This window comes from Eucalyptus grandis, chromosome 7, assembly GCF_016545825.1.
Source record: "Eucalyptus grandis isolate ANBG69807.140 chromosome 7, ASM1654582v1, whole genome shotgun sequence".
Classification (NCBI taxonomy): domain Eukaryota; kingdom Viridiplantae; phylum Streptophyta; class Magnoliopsida; order Myrtales; family Myrtaceae; genus Eucalyptus; species Eucalyptus grandis.
This window is the reverse complement of record NC_052618.1, coordinates 11,136,725-11,153,104: the sequence shown is the minus strand read 5'-3', so window position 1 is coordinate 11,153,104 and position 16,380 is coordinate 11,136,725. Positions and strand designations below refer to the sequence as shown.

Here is a 16,380-nt window from a genome sequence, read left to right as displayed (position 1 = left end):
CTCAACTGCGCTTCGACGGAGGTATGTAGCTCGGGTGGGGGATTGGGGAGTACGAGGACGTGGGGCACACCTGCCGCAATTTAGAACCATGGCGCCCTGTTTCTCCCCACGGGGTTTTCAAGCGAAGAATCAACTCATGGCAAAAGCGAAGGCTGTTGGGAAAGGGGTCATGTGAAGATGTCTATGAAGTCATGACTGAGTAAGATTTGTATATCTTTGACTTGTTCTTTTGTATGGAATGCTGTATTATCAAGATATCTTTGACACCAAATCTCTGCTTTATATTTTTGCTTAAGCACACATTTAAATCATGATTACCACAGTTGATCCCTAAAAAATTTTCCAGTAATCTTGTGACATCCTGATTTTTGAGTCTGATTTCGATGAGATAAAATGGGTTTTTCATCGATGTGCTTATAGCCTTATTCTCCGAGAGAGGCCCTTACAAGATAACTAGTCTATCGGGTGAAACCATTAAGGGATTTTAACGCAATAGACTTGAGAATTCAACTAGGAATCAACTGCTCGACTGTGTTGATCTGCAATGGTCATTACGGCACTGTCAGAAATCGATCAGAGACCGAAGATATATCGATTCGATTGAGATATGTAATCAGAGTGTAGGTGATTGCACCTAAATGCAAAATACTCATCGATCGACACTAGATCGATTTTTTTTATCGTTTTGGTACCTGATGCCCATAATTGATACCTCGAGATTTGTTGCCAATGTGTCGAAGATGTACAATGTGACTCGAGATGTATCGATCACGGGTCAATTGCACCAAAATTCCTAAAAGTTACCCGGTAGACTAGGTCACGATAAAAGCGCGCCGGATTGAAATTAATCGCGAACTTGAACCCAATTTCAGAAATCGAAAATTCAATCATGTCACGACCTATTTTAGGAATGTTGAGTCATCCTCTAAAGAATTTTCAGAGATTCCGAGATTTTTACGAAAAATCGGTTTGGACGTTACGGAAAATTAGCAGAAATTGGATGGGCTAAATCGATGGAAATTGGGACTTAAACCGAGCCTCAGTGAGTGTCGGGGGATTTATAGAAATTGTTCGGGATTTTGCTTCATCGAAATTGGACCAAATTGGGAAATTGAGTGATGAAATTGAAATTAAAGTTGTGAAATTTGATTTTGAATAAGGGGCTGAAATTTTGGGCATTTAATTGGATAATATATGGATTTATCAAGAGGAAAGAAATAGGAGACAAGTGAGTTAATGTAATAGCTAAGGTTGACAAGGTTGGGCCCCTCCTTCTTGGCTTCTTGGACACACTGGTCGGCACCCCTATCCGCTCGCCGCTCCTGCTTCTTTTCCTTTTTCTTCCTTCGGTCTCTCAATTGGGCAGATCTCTCTCTATCTCTCTCTCTCTCTCACATGCCTGCTTTTCTCTCTCTCCGTGTGCGAGCACTCCCTACCGAAGCCATCAGCTGCTCCTCTCTTCGTTACCAGCGTTTCCTTCTCCGCCGAGCTGCCACGAAGACCGAAGCAAGCCAGCTCATCTTCTTCTCCCATCTTTGCTGCACGGGTGGTCAATCCCTGCAAGATTGTTGACTCCTTGCCGCGCGTCCATTTCCTCTTGCCTACAAGCCCACAATCCACCGAGAAGCAATTCCACCGAATCAGTCTCCACCGAAGTTGGAGCTCGCCCTTTCTCCTTCCACCGAGTCCATCTTCGTGCTCGAGCTTCTCCACTTTCGGCCACGTTTCACTGCAGCTGGCCACGCATCAAGCAGCGATTGATGCTGCTTCTCGTCTCCACGCAAGGTCAACAAACCGGCCATTTTTGACCCAGCAGTAGTCCAGCGAACTCCCCTCCTTCGCTGCTTCCTCGTCCAGCATCAACCGATCGAAGCAACTCCAGTCCATGAGCCAGAATTCGGCCCAGCAGATTGCCACTTTTTCTGCAGCCCATCTTTGCACGTCTTCAGCCCATGCGTTTCTTCATTTCCAAGCCCACGCAATGCCAGCTCGCGTGAACAGCCCACAAACCGTTGGAGTTCAGCCCATCTCCAGCAGAATTTGAAGCCCAAGCTCAAGCCCAAGTTCAATTTGGTTTTAGCTCACTTGAAGTCAGCCTAAGAAGCCAGCGAAGCCCGGTCCGACGCAAAAGCAAATCTCAAATTTGGGCTGAGATTTGTTGGGCCTTTTTTAGGCCCGGTCCAAGTTTGTCGACGCCGTCGAAAATTCAAATTTCGGCCCCTGTCGCGGTGAACCGGTTTTCGCGATACACCGGTGAGTTTATTTACTAAACTCTTCTTAGTAGGCTAATGACATCTAAGGGGTGTTTAGATTTATTTAATTAGGAATTATGTGGTTAGTTAGATTAATTTAGTGATTTAATTATGTAATTATGCATGTTAGGTGGTTAGATTAGATTAAGTGAGGCCTAGATAAATTGTGCTATTTATCTAGAAGGGTTCGGGAATTTTCCGGGTCCATATTGGTATTTAATTTAGTGATTTTGGCGTAGGTTGGCATTTTAGTATTCAAATTGATTTATTTAATTAATTTTAGAAAATTTTTAATTATTAATCATTTTCCGGAAATTAGTCCTGGATAGCTTCGGTGACCGAATTTTGTGCTGATTGCAATGGTGTGTTCAATTTCTGCTATTGAGTGTTAATTTATGCAAATTGAGTGCTTGATTGGAATTTCGAGTATTTAATTCCAAAATTTGTGAAATTCATTATTTATTCGAAAATCCCGAGTGTCGGGTTTTAACACCAAAATTGTTTTATGTAATATATAAACTAATGGGATTTTAAATTGGAGGATATCAATTTTTTTAGTGTGAATTGACTGTGTACTTACACACGACTATTTTATCGTGTATTTTTAATACGAAGAAAATAGGCCAGGTTCACTATTTTAATTGAGACATTTGAGTGCAATGCACAGTATCCTGGGCCGAGATTGATTGGTCGTGTGTTGGTTAAGAGAAACCATCCTGGGCTGTTAAGCTAGATGTTACCCATTCATTGGGACTCGAGTCGCAGTAGATTCTGGACTTACGCCCCTTCGGAAAAGCCGTCTAATTGAGAGACGTTGCCGTGCTCAAAGGAGGTGAGACGACACCTGGCAATGCCAGAAGACCGCAAATATTGGAGTTTGCCGTACCCTTGAGGGGTGTAATTAACAATTGGAACACATGATTGTTGAGTTCGATGCACCCGATTATGAGACCAAAACTGTGTGACATGAAATGGAATGTGTCATAACTATTTAGCCTTATAATCAGGACCCTGGTGATTAATTGAATTGATGAGGTGTTCCAATTGTTATGTGCATTGATTATATGCATTGCGATATGAATTGTACTAAAGTGCAGTAAGGAAACTGAGGCGAGGTAAGTCCTCTGAGCCAATTGTGTGGTTGTGTGGCTAGAGCACCCTAAAGCGTATTTCCCTCATAATATGGGTTTAGTAGGTGGACTTGCTGAGACATTGTCTCACTGGTTATTATATAACCATTTTCAGGTCCTTAGAAGGTGGTCATAGAAGACCAAGGTCTCGAAGTCTGAGGAGGAGTATGGAGGATCAGTGGATGTGTCTTATCAGTATGTCATAGGACAACCTCTTGTGAGAGTCAACCTTTTTGTAGGCTTTCGACTAAACTCGTTTTGTGCCCGAATCTCGTTGTTTGTAAAAGTGTGCTTTTATGAATTGATATCCTGCTTTCCTATCCCAAGATGATTATTGTCAGGGGATTTATTTTCGCTTCCGCATGTGCTTAAAAATCAATGGGTCGACGACTCGTCCTGGGAAGTTGCAAAATTATTATCGACCAGACAGAGATGGGCACGCGTTCGGGGTTCGGGGCGTGACGAATCTTGGTACAGTTGTGGATAGAACAAAAGAAACGCCAAATAGGCCATACCTACACACAAGACATGGAAAACGAACCTGTTAATTAAGAACCATGAACACTCGATCCTTGTCTTGATTCGATGGAGATAGGAGGAGTGGAATTGAACGTCGTTACCTACTCGATGTCGACATAGTGCAACAGAGGAATCACTAGGAAAAACGGAAGGATCTGCCAATGGAGAGCAAGAAAGCTTTTTTGATGGACCTAAGAACGAATCAATCTGAGTGTATATAATTGAGAAAACGTTCATAAATCAAATAGATATCAGGTTTCGATATAAACTTTTTATTAGTGGCCAAGTCCCATTTTCTTTGGATTTCATTATGCTTTAGTAAAATATTATTCTCGTGTTTTCTTTTCCTCTAGAACACTTGTTGGCGTTTGTTCTATCACCCAAGAAAATTTTCCCATTGAATGGGCAATTAATTCCCCCTAATCGACATATTGCATTCCTTTGGTCTATATGTTAATTTAGGCTCCGCAATCCAATGAAAAATATATGTCTTGCTTCTATTAATTTAGTAAAATATTATTCTTGTGTTAGAATATGTCTCGAGTTTGAGTCTAATGTGAAATTCCGAATATTTTGAATTGGATATGTTGCGAACGTTCAAATCGAGCAAAGAATATCCAAAAATCAACTTCCCAAAATTCGAATGTGCGTTGGAGAATTTGGCCGCTAAAATAGGAAAGTCCAACTTTCACTTGAATTTGGATTTTGTTTAAAACATACAAAGATATGTTTTGGATAAAATCGTTTAAGATAGGAAATAAAATCATATGAGAAGTCGGCAAAAGAATAAGGGCCAATTAAATCTTGTGGTAAGATTTGCGTGTAATTCCTTCATGAGATTGAGAGATTATTTCTTGAGGAATTTCGGGAAAGAATAAGGCCCAATTAAATCTTGTGGTAAAATTTGCGTGTAATTCCTTCGTGAGATTAAGAGATTATTTCTTGAGGAATTTTGGGATTAAACACTGCATGCGTTATTGGATGTAATTTTCTTGTATCGCTTGATCTATAGTGAAATTCGTCGCTGCTCTCCCCATGGACGTAGGTTTTTACGATCGAACCACATAAATCCGGTGTCCGATTTATTTTCTTTTTCCGTCTATATTATTATTTGATCGCTCGCTTTACACTTTAGAACACTTGTTGGCATTGGTTTTGCCTGTCTCTCACCTTCAAAATTTGCAATATGAATTTTTGAATATTTACGTAAGCTAAAATTTGCTCCTCGTGATGAAATTTCAATTGCAAACGTCGGTTAGAGAGAACAATTGACTTTGAAGAGTCACTAGATGATCTAATATATTCTGCAAAAATTAAGTAAACAACCATAAGTTTTCTCAGGTTAAATTAATGTATCAACGACAGTTTATTTGAGGAAATTTTCTAGATGAAAGATGTGAAAATGGCATCAATATCCAAAACAGCGTCCTTCGCGAATGTAATAAAAGACAATGGACAAATAGAGCTTTTATACATTCCTTCACATTCCATCAACTACAAATGCACGGATTTGCTAAATAATTCAACAACTTGTATATTCTTTTGGATGGAAGTGACAGAAAGAAAGCCCATCAATTTCGATTCTTTTTAAGGAAAAAAATGATAACTCATTTTTTAATTGAAAAGATTAAACTTCTATATGTTATCTGACTAACCCCAAACTTGTTTATCAAATAATTGTAATTTGTACCACTTGATAATCGTTTACTTACTCTTTGCATAATCAATTTTGGGGTCAAGTACACTGGGTGTTCTCCCATGTTTCATTTGAGGTACGGATGGCATAAGCGCTGCTATTCTGGCATAATCGGTGTGTGTAGGAAACATGGTTTAGAAACAGTGAATTGATTGTAAATTCAAATGCTGAAATGGAACTATCTTAGTGATATTAGTGAAATTAACTTTGTTTCCCCTCTTTTTTTCTTTATATCATCTGGGGTGGACGAATTATCTAAACTATGTGTGGTCAAGGCAGCATTCACAATTATATTCCCTCTCATGCTTTTCAATTTCCACAGGGATGGATTCTTTTTCACCGTAAAGGAGGTTTCATTATTAGATCAAGGCTTTCCTATTTCAACAGGGATGGATTCTTTTTCATCGTAAATGAGGTTTCATTATTAGATCAAGGAAGCCAAGCCAATCAGTGCTTAGTGCAGCTTGAGCTGGTAACTACTCGTTTCATTCTGTATGTTGTGAACTGGCCTTTGGGCATGTGTCACGGGCTGATCGATTGGGATCGTGACCACACGGCGACTCGGGCTATTTTGGATCATCCAAGCTAAGTCTTGTTTGATCGAACACTCGCTCGCTTGCTCATCACTCGCTCGCTTAGCCGAATCATAGAGAGAGAAAGTTTCTAGAAGGAGGGGCTTTGGAAAGAAATGAGTTTTGTATTATTGAAATGATTGGATGGATACAAATGAGGGGGAGGGCATCCCTTCTTATAGTCGAGGTTCTCTGATTACATCCGTTGATCTAGAATTCATCCGGCGGACAAGATCGCACCGCCTCAACTATCAACATAAATGACAAATATTAGCTACCAACATAAATAAAGCTAGAGACTTCTAGAATTACGCATAATGACGGTATTGCCCGCCCTTGGAAATTTCAGGAAGAAGACTTGATGGGAATCCGAGAGAGCACAGGAGGTCCACGACAAGGTCACGGCCCCTTAGCACTGAAACCTCTTGACCATAACACATGACTACTTGATTAAGATCTTATAACTTCCAAGCTGACGTCCATGCAAAACTATTTATAAGGCTGTCGTATATACAACCATAGATCTGGATTTAGTTAAATAGATTGGATATGGATTGAGTTATCCCGGGCAAACCGCGGAGCCTTGGTACCCTTTTCTGTTCGTACAGGGGCTCGGCGAACATAAATAAAGGGCCGCGCTTCCTCCGCTATCCTTAAGTTGGCTAAAAGGCTATACGAAATATCGCGATTATATTTTGTGGGCCCCACCCTTCAGCACGTAGAAAACCACTCAAAAAGAGAAGGAACCGTGATAGGGTTCGTATCCTCTCGCTTCAGTATCTTCCCGCCTTCGCAAAGCTTTTTCCTCCTCTTCTCTTTGATCGCGATGCCGGAGGGAAGCTCCGATTGCATGTCCACTTCTCCTCCTCCTTCCCCCACGATCTTCTACACCTGCCCTTCGAATGAATTGGATTGGTCGGATGGAGATGATTCGGACGGTTCTGCTGTTGAAGACGAGGAGTCGTTGGAGGATGAACATGGTGCGAGGAACATCCCTGCTGCCGGCGCTTTAGAACCATGCCGCCCTGTTTCTCTCGTGCGGAGGTTCAAACGAAGAATCAACTCATGGAGGAAGTTGCGGGTGTTGGGAAAGGGTTCGTTCGGAGATGTCTATGATGTCATCACTGAGTGAGATTCCCTCTTCCTCTCTTTGATTATCGTTTAATGTTTGGGGGCGAAGTATGATCGGATGTTTTCCCGTGGCATCTGGGTGCCATTGGGATCAAATCATGTAATCTTTTTGGTTGCCAGAGACATGCCAAACGCGCTTAAAGGATTTGATCTTCATATTGGAGTTCTAGCTTGAGTGTTGTGGAACTTATCGAAACCTTGCTTCTTTATTTCCACAGCGATGGATCCTACTTCGCTGTAAAGGAGATTTCTTTGTCAGATCATACCAATCATAGGTTAGTGCAGCTTGAGCAGGTGACTGCTTGTGTCTTTCTGTATCTTTCTGTATATACACAACTATTCATAAGGCTGCCGTGTATGCAACCATAGATCAGGTGTGTGTTCAATAATTTTTTCTTTTGACTCTTTCTTTCTAGTGATACTCTGCTTTCCTTTTCAGGACATTTCTCTTTTAAGTCAGTTGGAACATGAGAACATAGTTCAATATATCGGCACAGACAAGGTGCGGTTCCTTCTTGCTAAGTTGTTTTCTGCGGTGTCTTTTACTTTGGCATCCATTGTGATGTCACTGGCACTCGGCAAAAATATTTTGGGGGTGTTATAGTAGCCACGAGATAGTGCTGGCATCCTCATCACTGCTTGTATTAGCTGCAATTATCCTGTTAATTAGATCACAGCAGTTGCGGCTTTTTAGGAGTGACCACAACTCATGACAGAGATGGTCATTTTTAGGTCCCCTCCACCTCAAGAAAAGTTTGTGATGAATTTACCATTACCTGTAATAATAATTATAGGAGAAAGAAAATACATAGAGTAGATGTCAGTTTATGGAGTCTTTCTCTCTCTCTCTCTCTCTCTCTCTCTCTCTCACACACACACACACAATGCAAGAAATTTTTTTTTCTCCCTTCTAAAAAGAACCTGTCTTGTAATCAATTAACCCTTTGTTTTCTGGTGGTGGATGATTTAGAATATCTTGGAAACTGAATATTTGGGTCAAACTCTCAAGACTAATAGAAAGGAATCGAAGGATGAGAAATTGAAGTCATTTAATTCTTCATGGGTCCTTTAATTGACCATCTGATGTCCACATGACTGATGCGCCCATTCCTCAACTATAACTGGTCTTGGCTGTAGCAATAACAATGATGTTCCTCTGCGAGCTGATTTTTTCCATCTATTCTAGTTCAGCGTGTCTTTTATTCCACTACTCATATTTATACAGCATCATATAGTTCTTACTTCTGTAAGTAGAGAAAACTGAATATGGAATCGATCATTGTTCAAGTGAGGGAAGCAGTTCCAATCTTAGTGGCTTAAATGTTCAAGTATCCATTTTTTTGGTTCTTTTCTGAACATAGTTTGGCAAGGAGCATCAGATTCTAAGAAAGTGCCATGACATAACTTTTTGGAGATGAAACATGCAAAAGATTGTCGCTTTCGAACCAAATTTGGTTTACTACACCTACAATCCACCACATTGTTTTGTGGCAATGAGGGATTAACGAAATAGGACCCGAGCAACTTTTTTTGTTGGCACTGATGCAACTTGAAACCATGGTAAACGCTTACAACCTGGATATTCGTGGTGTTCGAGGAAATCAACAACAGAATGGCACAGGCCCATGCGTTCTTGCCTTATTTTCCTATTTAAGTCCACAAAATTACTGTTAAATTGTCATCTGATGTGAGCTTTTACCAAATAAACCCCCATCAGGCAGATTCTCACTAGACACTGATCGTTTATTGAGGAGTTCCTCATTACCAAAGTGCAATTCAGGAGCCATAACGAACTCAACAATGATTTCTAGTCCCTGTGAAAATAATTTCCTCTAGGACCTCTTGTCTTTGTACACCTGATTACTGTGGGAAGGATGTTGTCTTGATCCAATGATGGTTAGGTATTATAAGAGGCCCATACGTCCGGCATCATTAGGATGAGAAAAAGTTAAACGTCACCAATGTGTGTTTCGTTTTATTTTCTATCTGGTATGGTTGTCTCTAGCCTATCTTGTTATAATATCCCATATAGTTTGTTTATGGTGTTTTGATGGGCCTTATATAATTGTAGCCCCCTTTCACCTAAAAGCATAATCTTTTGGGTTCTGACATAATTTCGGAAGCAGGTAATGCTGCAATTTATTTCCATACATGACTTCCTTTTCCGCAATTCCATGTGCTGTTTTTTATCTGTTTGCACACAAGAGGGGCCCGTTATAGTATTCCACGTTGCTTGTTTATGTAGTTTCAATGTGCCTTATATACATTGTCTTGTTCCACCTAATAGCTTAGACTTTTGCGTTGGTTATTCTAACATATATGATTTTCACTCTCTTCCAGGATAATGAGAAGCTTTACGTATTCCTTGAGGTCATGATCAAAGGCTCAGTTGCAACTCTTTATCGCAAACATGGCTTGATAGAACCCCAAGTCTCTTCTTACACCAGCCAAATTTTAAATGGTTTAAAGTATCTTCATGACGAGAAGGTGATACACAGGTAGAAGAAAGATGCTTGACTTTGCATTAGTAGTTTTGACTAATTGATATAGTGATTCGCACTTATCATTTCTGATGTAAGGTTGATTTTGTTAAGGAAAGAGATCATAACCAAACAAAGAGCACATTGAAATTTGTCTATCTTGTCCCATGGCATCCCATGGATCCTTTTGATGATACTTCTTTTACTTATCCAAATAGTTTTTGTGAATTTGGGGGAGCTGTCAAATCCTTAAACCAAAATATAATGTTATGAGAAGTAGATTTTCTCATGATAATTAGGAAACAACGGAGTAGCATTACGAGCTTGTTCTGCAATATTTAGCATAGACAAGATTCTTTTACTATGTGAATGCTTCAAGGTGGAAACATAAATTCGCAATACTGTTTACGGTGAGGGGTGAAAACTTTTAACCTTCTAGATATCCTACTTGCATATGTGCTGGTTTCTCATGCCTCCAGTTCCTTGATTCTGTAGGGATATCAAATGTGCTAACATACTGGTTGATGCAAGTGGAGCTGTGAAACTTGCAGACTTTGGATGGGCAAAGGTATGTCCCATCAGCTCTATCAAGCTCTCTCTCTCGCTCTCTCTCTCTCTCTCTCTGTGTGCGTGCGCGAGCTCGCACAAGCAGCAAAGGCACACGCCCAAATACATACGCTACACAAAGCATGTGCAAGGGACAAAGATGCATGTACAAATTCACACGCATGCGCGCAAGACAAACACACATATAGACTGCACAAACTAAAGCATGTGTTGTCCTTTACTTTTTGTTAAAAATTGATTCATTTTTAGAAAATTCTAGACTACACTAGTCTACTCAAGACAGAAAAAGTTGGCGGAAACAAACCGGCAAAAAGCAAGCCTCGAAGACTCTCAAACGCTGAAGAATTTTCTGGTACGGGGGCAGCAGAACACGTGGACAGCAAAAAGGCCAAAGAAAAGTCAACAAAAGCTGCTGAGATTAGAAAAATGAAGAAAAATGAAAAGTCCCCAGAAGATCCGTAGAAGTCGCACAGGCGACAAGTTTGTAATATTATATTACTTTTTGTACTCAATGTCGGTGAAGGAAAGGCGGTGCTCACGCCTATAAATAGGGGTGTGGTGTCTGTTTTAGGTAGCCGAAAAACCAGAAAACACTCTCTTCTCTTGTAATATCAACTTCCTTAATAAAGGTTTCTTTTTTTCCTATACTCCCTTGCCATTGTAGTCCACTTTTATTCACATACACACTTGCACAAACACTCACGCTTCCGCGAAAACACTCAATAGTGGTATCAGAGCCACGTCTTTGATTGGTGTTGGGCGTTTGTCCTACCTACCCATTCCTAAAACTACCTTTCCAAATACCCACTAATAAACCATGGCCAACTCTACCTCATCCTCATTTCCCATCCCCATTTTTTATGGGAACAACATCGTGGAAAAATGTTGCGAGGCTCTGTCAGAAGGTGCAAGTGTTTCAAAGGATCAACTACAAAAGGATGCAAGGGCGCTATATTTTATCCAGCAAGCACTCTCGGAAACCGTATTTCCAAGAATAATTGGAGCAAGGACTACAAAAGGGGCTTGGGATATACTACGAGAAGAATTTCAAAGATCAGAAAAGGTACGCATTATTCGCCTTCAAACTCTGAGAAGAGATTTTGAGAATGTGAAAATGAAAAATTATGAGACTGTACAAGAATATTGTGGAAAATTAAAGGAACTCGTTAATCAAATGAGAGCCTATGGAGATGGGATAACTGATCAAAGGGTGTTGAGAAAATATTGGTGTCACTTACCAAAAAATACAACTCCATAGTTACAACTATAGAAGGAACTAAAGACTTGACGACCCTATCAATAAGTGAATTAATTGGTTCTCTAGAAGCACATGAGAAAAGACTAATGGCACAAGATGAGATTCAGTTGAAAGTGCCTTTCAGTCTAAAGTAAATATATGGTCTCATCAAACTAAAAATGGTGGAAGGAGCTCATGGAAAAACAAAAGAGGAGGAGAAATTATAAAAAAAGAAAATTATCCACCTTGTGGTATTTGCAAGAAAACAAATCATTTGGAGAAGGATTGTTGGTTTAAAAATAAAAAACAATGCCGCTTTTGTAAAAAATGTGGCCACGTAGAAAAAGATTGTCGCTCGAAAACAAATAATCGAGCAAACTATGTAGAAAAAAAAAGAAAGTGAAGAGAATACATTCTACATAGGCCAAGCGGCAAATGACAATAAAAGTGAAACATGGTACATCGATAGTGGGTGTAGCAATCACATGACAGGGGACGAAACTATATTCACTGATATTGATAAATCAGTGAAATCCCAAGTAAAGTTGGGCAATGGTGCATTAGTAGATGTCAAAGGAAAAGGCACCATCGCCGTGGAAACAAATAAAGGCCCAAAATATATACATAATGTATATCTAGTCCCTCGTCTTGCACAAAATCTATTAAAGTGTGGGCCAAATGATACAAAGTGGGTATTCTCTATATTTTAATAGAGATACCTGCATTATCTATGATAAATATAAAAATATCATTGCCTCTGTTAAGATGAAAAACAACAATTTTCCTATTCAATGGAAATATGTCAAAGATATAGCCATGAAAGCTCAACTTAATGATTCATGGCTATGGCATCGAAGATTTGGCCACTTCAATTTTGCTGGGCTAAAAATTCTCCATCAAAAAAAATATGATGAGAGATTTTCCAGCCACCATAGAAATTTCAGATGTTTGTGAAGGCTGTCTCCTTGGAAAACAACAGAGACAGTCCTTCCCATCTGGAGTTGCATGGAAAGCTAAGGAGCCATTGGAACTTGTCCACACGGACGTGTGCGGTCCGATGAGGACACCTACACCCAGTCAAAATAAATATTTCATCCTATTCATTGACGATTATACAAGAATGACGTGGGTATACTTTCTTCGAGAAAGATCTGAGGTTTTCTCTATTTTCAGAAAATTCAAGAAACACGTCAAGAATCAAAGTGGCCAAAGAATCAAAGTCCTAAGGAGTGACAGAGGCACATAATATAATTCAAAGGAGTTTAATAAATTTTGTGAAGATGAAGGAGTCCATCATCAACTAACTGTTGGCTACGCCCCATAACAAAATGGAGTAGCTGAAAGAAAAAATAGAACCACCATGGAGATGGCAAGGTCCATGCTAAAGGAGAAAGGCCTTCCCAACACTTTCTGGGCAGAAGCAGTTTATACTGATGTATACCTACTAAACAGGTGTCCAACTAAAGCTGTACAAAATAAAACTCCAGTTGAAGCATGGAGTGGACGGAAGCCTTCAGCAAAGCATCTCAAAGTGTTTGGATGCATATGCTACGTCCACATCCCTGCTAAAAAAAGGAGTAAGCTAGATGAAAAGATAGAAAAAGGAATATTCCTTGGCTACAGTGACCAATCAAAACGCTATCGGGTTTACAACCTAAGAACCAAGAAGCTTATGATTAGTCGAGATGTCGAGTTCGAAGAGAATGCTGCCTGGAATTGGGAGGACGAGAAGATCGAGAAGAAGTACATCACCTTGCCAGACATACCTGCTCAAGAGGAGTCAACGTCAGAAGAAGAAGGAGAAGTACCGGATTCCACTACTCACGACATAACTCCACCAAGCTCTCCAAGAGTAACGCAAGAAGAATCTACTCCAGAGTCTCCAGTACTAAGCGTAAAAGCACTTAGAAGAATTTACGACACATGCAGCTTTGCTATTTTGGAACCAGAAAACTACGAACAAGCATCCAAAGATGAAGTCTGGATAAAAGCCATGGAGGAAGAGATCAAGATGATCGAGAAAAATGAAACTTGGGAGCTTGTTGATCGACCCGAAGACAAAGAGATCATTGGCGTCAAGTGGGTTTACAAGACAAAGCTCAACGCGGATGGATCAATCCAAAATCATAAAGCAAGGCTTGTGGCAAAAGGATACTTGCAACAACCAGGTATTGACTATACTGAAACTTTTGCTCCTGTTGCTCGCCTTGATACTATCCGAGCACTCATTGCTTTAGCAGCTCAAAAAGAGTGGAAGATTCATCAACTTGATGTAAAATCAGCATTTCTAAATGGATACCTTCAAGAAGAAATTTATGTAGCTCAACCAGAAGGCTTTACGTCAAAGACAATGAAGAAAAAGTCTTAAAGCTTAAGAAGGCCCTATACGGGTTAAAACAAGCACCACGAGCATGGTATAGTAGGATTGATGAATACTTCATCAAGTAAGGATTCAGGAGGAGCATGAGTGAGCCAACGCTCTATATCAAGACCCAAGGTAATTCTGACACACTTATTGTCTCTTTATATGTAGATGATCTCATATATACAGGAAACAATGAGAAAATGATCCGAGAATTTAAAGAAGAAATGATGAAGACATTCGAGATGACGGACTTGGGCTTGATGAACTATTTCCTTGGTATTGAAGTCAATCAAGATGAAGGAATTTTCATCTCACAAAAGAAATATACCATGAACCTCCTGAAGAAATTCAAGATGAACTATTGCAAAGCAGTTTCAACTCTGCTTATGACAAATGAGAAACTATTGAAGGAAGATGGAGCAAAAAAAGTTGACGCCACCCTCTACAGAAGCCTAATTGGGAGTCTACTATATCTTATTACTACACGGCCATATATTATGTATGCGACAAGTTTACTGTCATGATTCATGCAAAGTTCGAGTCAAATTCACTTTGGAGTTGCCAAGAGAATTCTCAGATATCTACGATGAACTATAGATTACGACATTTGGTATCGCCCAAGTGCAAACGCCAAGCTCATCGGCTACACTGATAGCGACTGGGCAGGTTCAGCTGATGATAGGAGAAGTACTACTAGCTATGCTTTCACATTGGGTTCTGGAATATTCTCATGGGCATCCAAAAAACAAGACTCAGTGGCACAGTCTACTGCAGAAGCTGAATACATCGCAGCTGCTACGACCCCCAGTCAAGCAATATGGTTACGAAGAATTCTAGAAGACATTGGAGAAGCACAAATGGAATCAACTCTGATATTTTGCGACAATAAGTCTGCAATCGCTATATAAAAGAATCCAATATTTCATGGAAGAACCAAACATATCGACATCAAATATCACTTCATACGAGAGGTGCAAAATAATAAAGAGATCGAGATGAAATATTGCAAAACCGAGGAACAAGTAGTGGACATCTTCACTAAAGCACTATCGCAAGCCAAGTTCGAGATATTGCGGGAAATGCTCGGAGTATCACAAAAATGGATCAAAGAGGAGTGTTAAAAATTGATACATTTTTAGAAAATTCTAGACTACACTAGACTACTCAAGACAGAAAAGGTTGGCGGAAACAAACCGGCAAAAAGCAAGCCTCGAAGACTCTCAAACGCTGAAGAAATTTCTGGTATGGGGGCAGCAGAACACGTAGACAGCAAAAAGGCCAAAGAAAAGTCAACAAAAGCTGCTGAGATTAGAAAAATGAAGAAAAATGAAGAAGTCCCCGGAAGATCCGTAGAAGTCGCACAAGCAGCAAGTTTGTAATATTATATTACTTTTTGTACTCAATGTCGGTGAAGGAAAGGCGGTGCTCACGCCTATAAATAGGGTGTGGTGTCTGTTTTAGGTAGCCGAAAAACTAGAAAACACTCCCTTCTCTTGTAATATCAACTTCCTTAATAAAAGTTTCTTTTTTTCCTGTACTCCCTTTGCCATTGTAGTCCACTTCTATTCACATACACACTTGCACAAACACTCACGCTTCCGCAAAAACACCCAACACTTTTCCTAGATAACATATCAACTTTCTGTGTTTCTTCATACAGGCCACCGAAATGAATGCTGCTAAATCCTTTAAAGGAACTCTTTTGTGGATGGCGCCTGAGGTTTGCACCTAGCGCTGCCATTTTTTTAACATTCTATCATTGGCTGTAGAAGGCGTATATCATTTACATTTCTTTTTCATCCTCATTGGTTGTAACTGCAGGTCTTCGAAAGTGTAAACAACAGAAGCTATGGGTTGGCAGCTGATATTTGGAGCCTTGGGTGCACTGTTTTAGAGATGTTAACATGGGGGGGGGGTCAATATTCTGGCTTTAAACTGGTATTTAATTAACCTTCTTTTTATGTTTTATATCCTCGAGATCCATGGAGTTAGTAAATAAGTCGAGCACATGTTGTGATGAGTCCATTAGGCCGTCGTTCTGAGAAAACTAAATGAGTAAGGGCACTACATGGAAAAGAGAGAGGACAGTGAATTCAATGAAAAATTATCAAGAGTATGGTCATGTTAAAGGATACGGATAGTATTTAGGGCCGATGGTTGGGATTCTGGAGCAAATGGTTAGCTAACATGGTATGAAAACTGGGTTGATATTTGAATCTTGGTTTTCTCTTTTAACCAATTTGGCATTGTTGTCTAAAACTTTAAATTACTACTACAAGTGTACACTGAGTGGGCGGTGGCATGCGTTGAGTCAATCGCATATTGTATATATATGTAAATAGTATCTCATCTATGGATATTGGGTACACGTATGACCCTACCATTCAGTCTCAACAACCTTTCCATCTGCTCCTTCACTGCCACATGGTAC

The 16,380-nt window shown here is 39.9% G+C and overlaps 1 protein-coding gene across 1 annotated transcript; it reads left to right on the top strand.

The window, feature by feature from the left end:
- The first annotated feature begins 6,942 nt into the window (after positions 1 to 6,942).
- LOC104455020 (mitogen-activated protein kinase kinase kinase 1-like) lies at positions 6,943 to 15,899 on the top strand. The gene is made up of 7 exons (XM_039317433.1): positions 6,943 to 7,297; positions 7,519 to 7,594; positions 7,740 to 7,802; positions 9,641 to 9,798; positions 10,276 to 10,348; positions 15,610 to 15,669; positions 15,771 to 15,899. Exons 1-7 carry the CDS (start codon positions 6,996 to 6,998, stop codon positions 15,897 to 15,899), a joined length of 861 nt encoding a protein of 286 aa, XP_039173367.1. The 5' UTR covers positions 6,943 to 6,995.
- Positions 15,900 to 16,380: the final 481 nt, after the last annotated feature.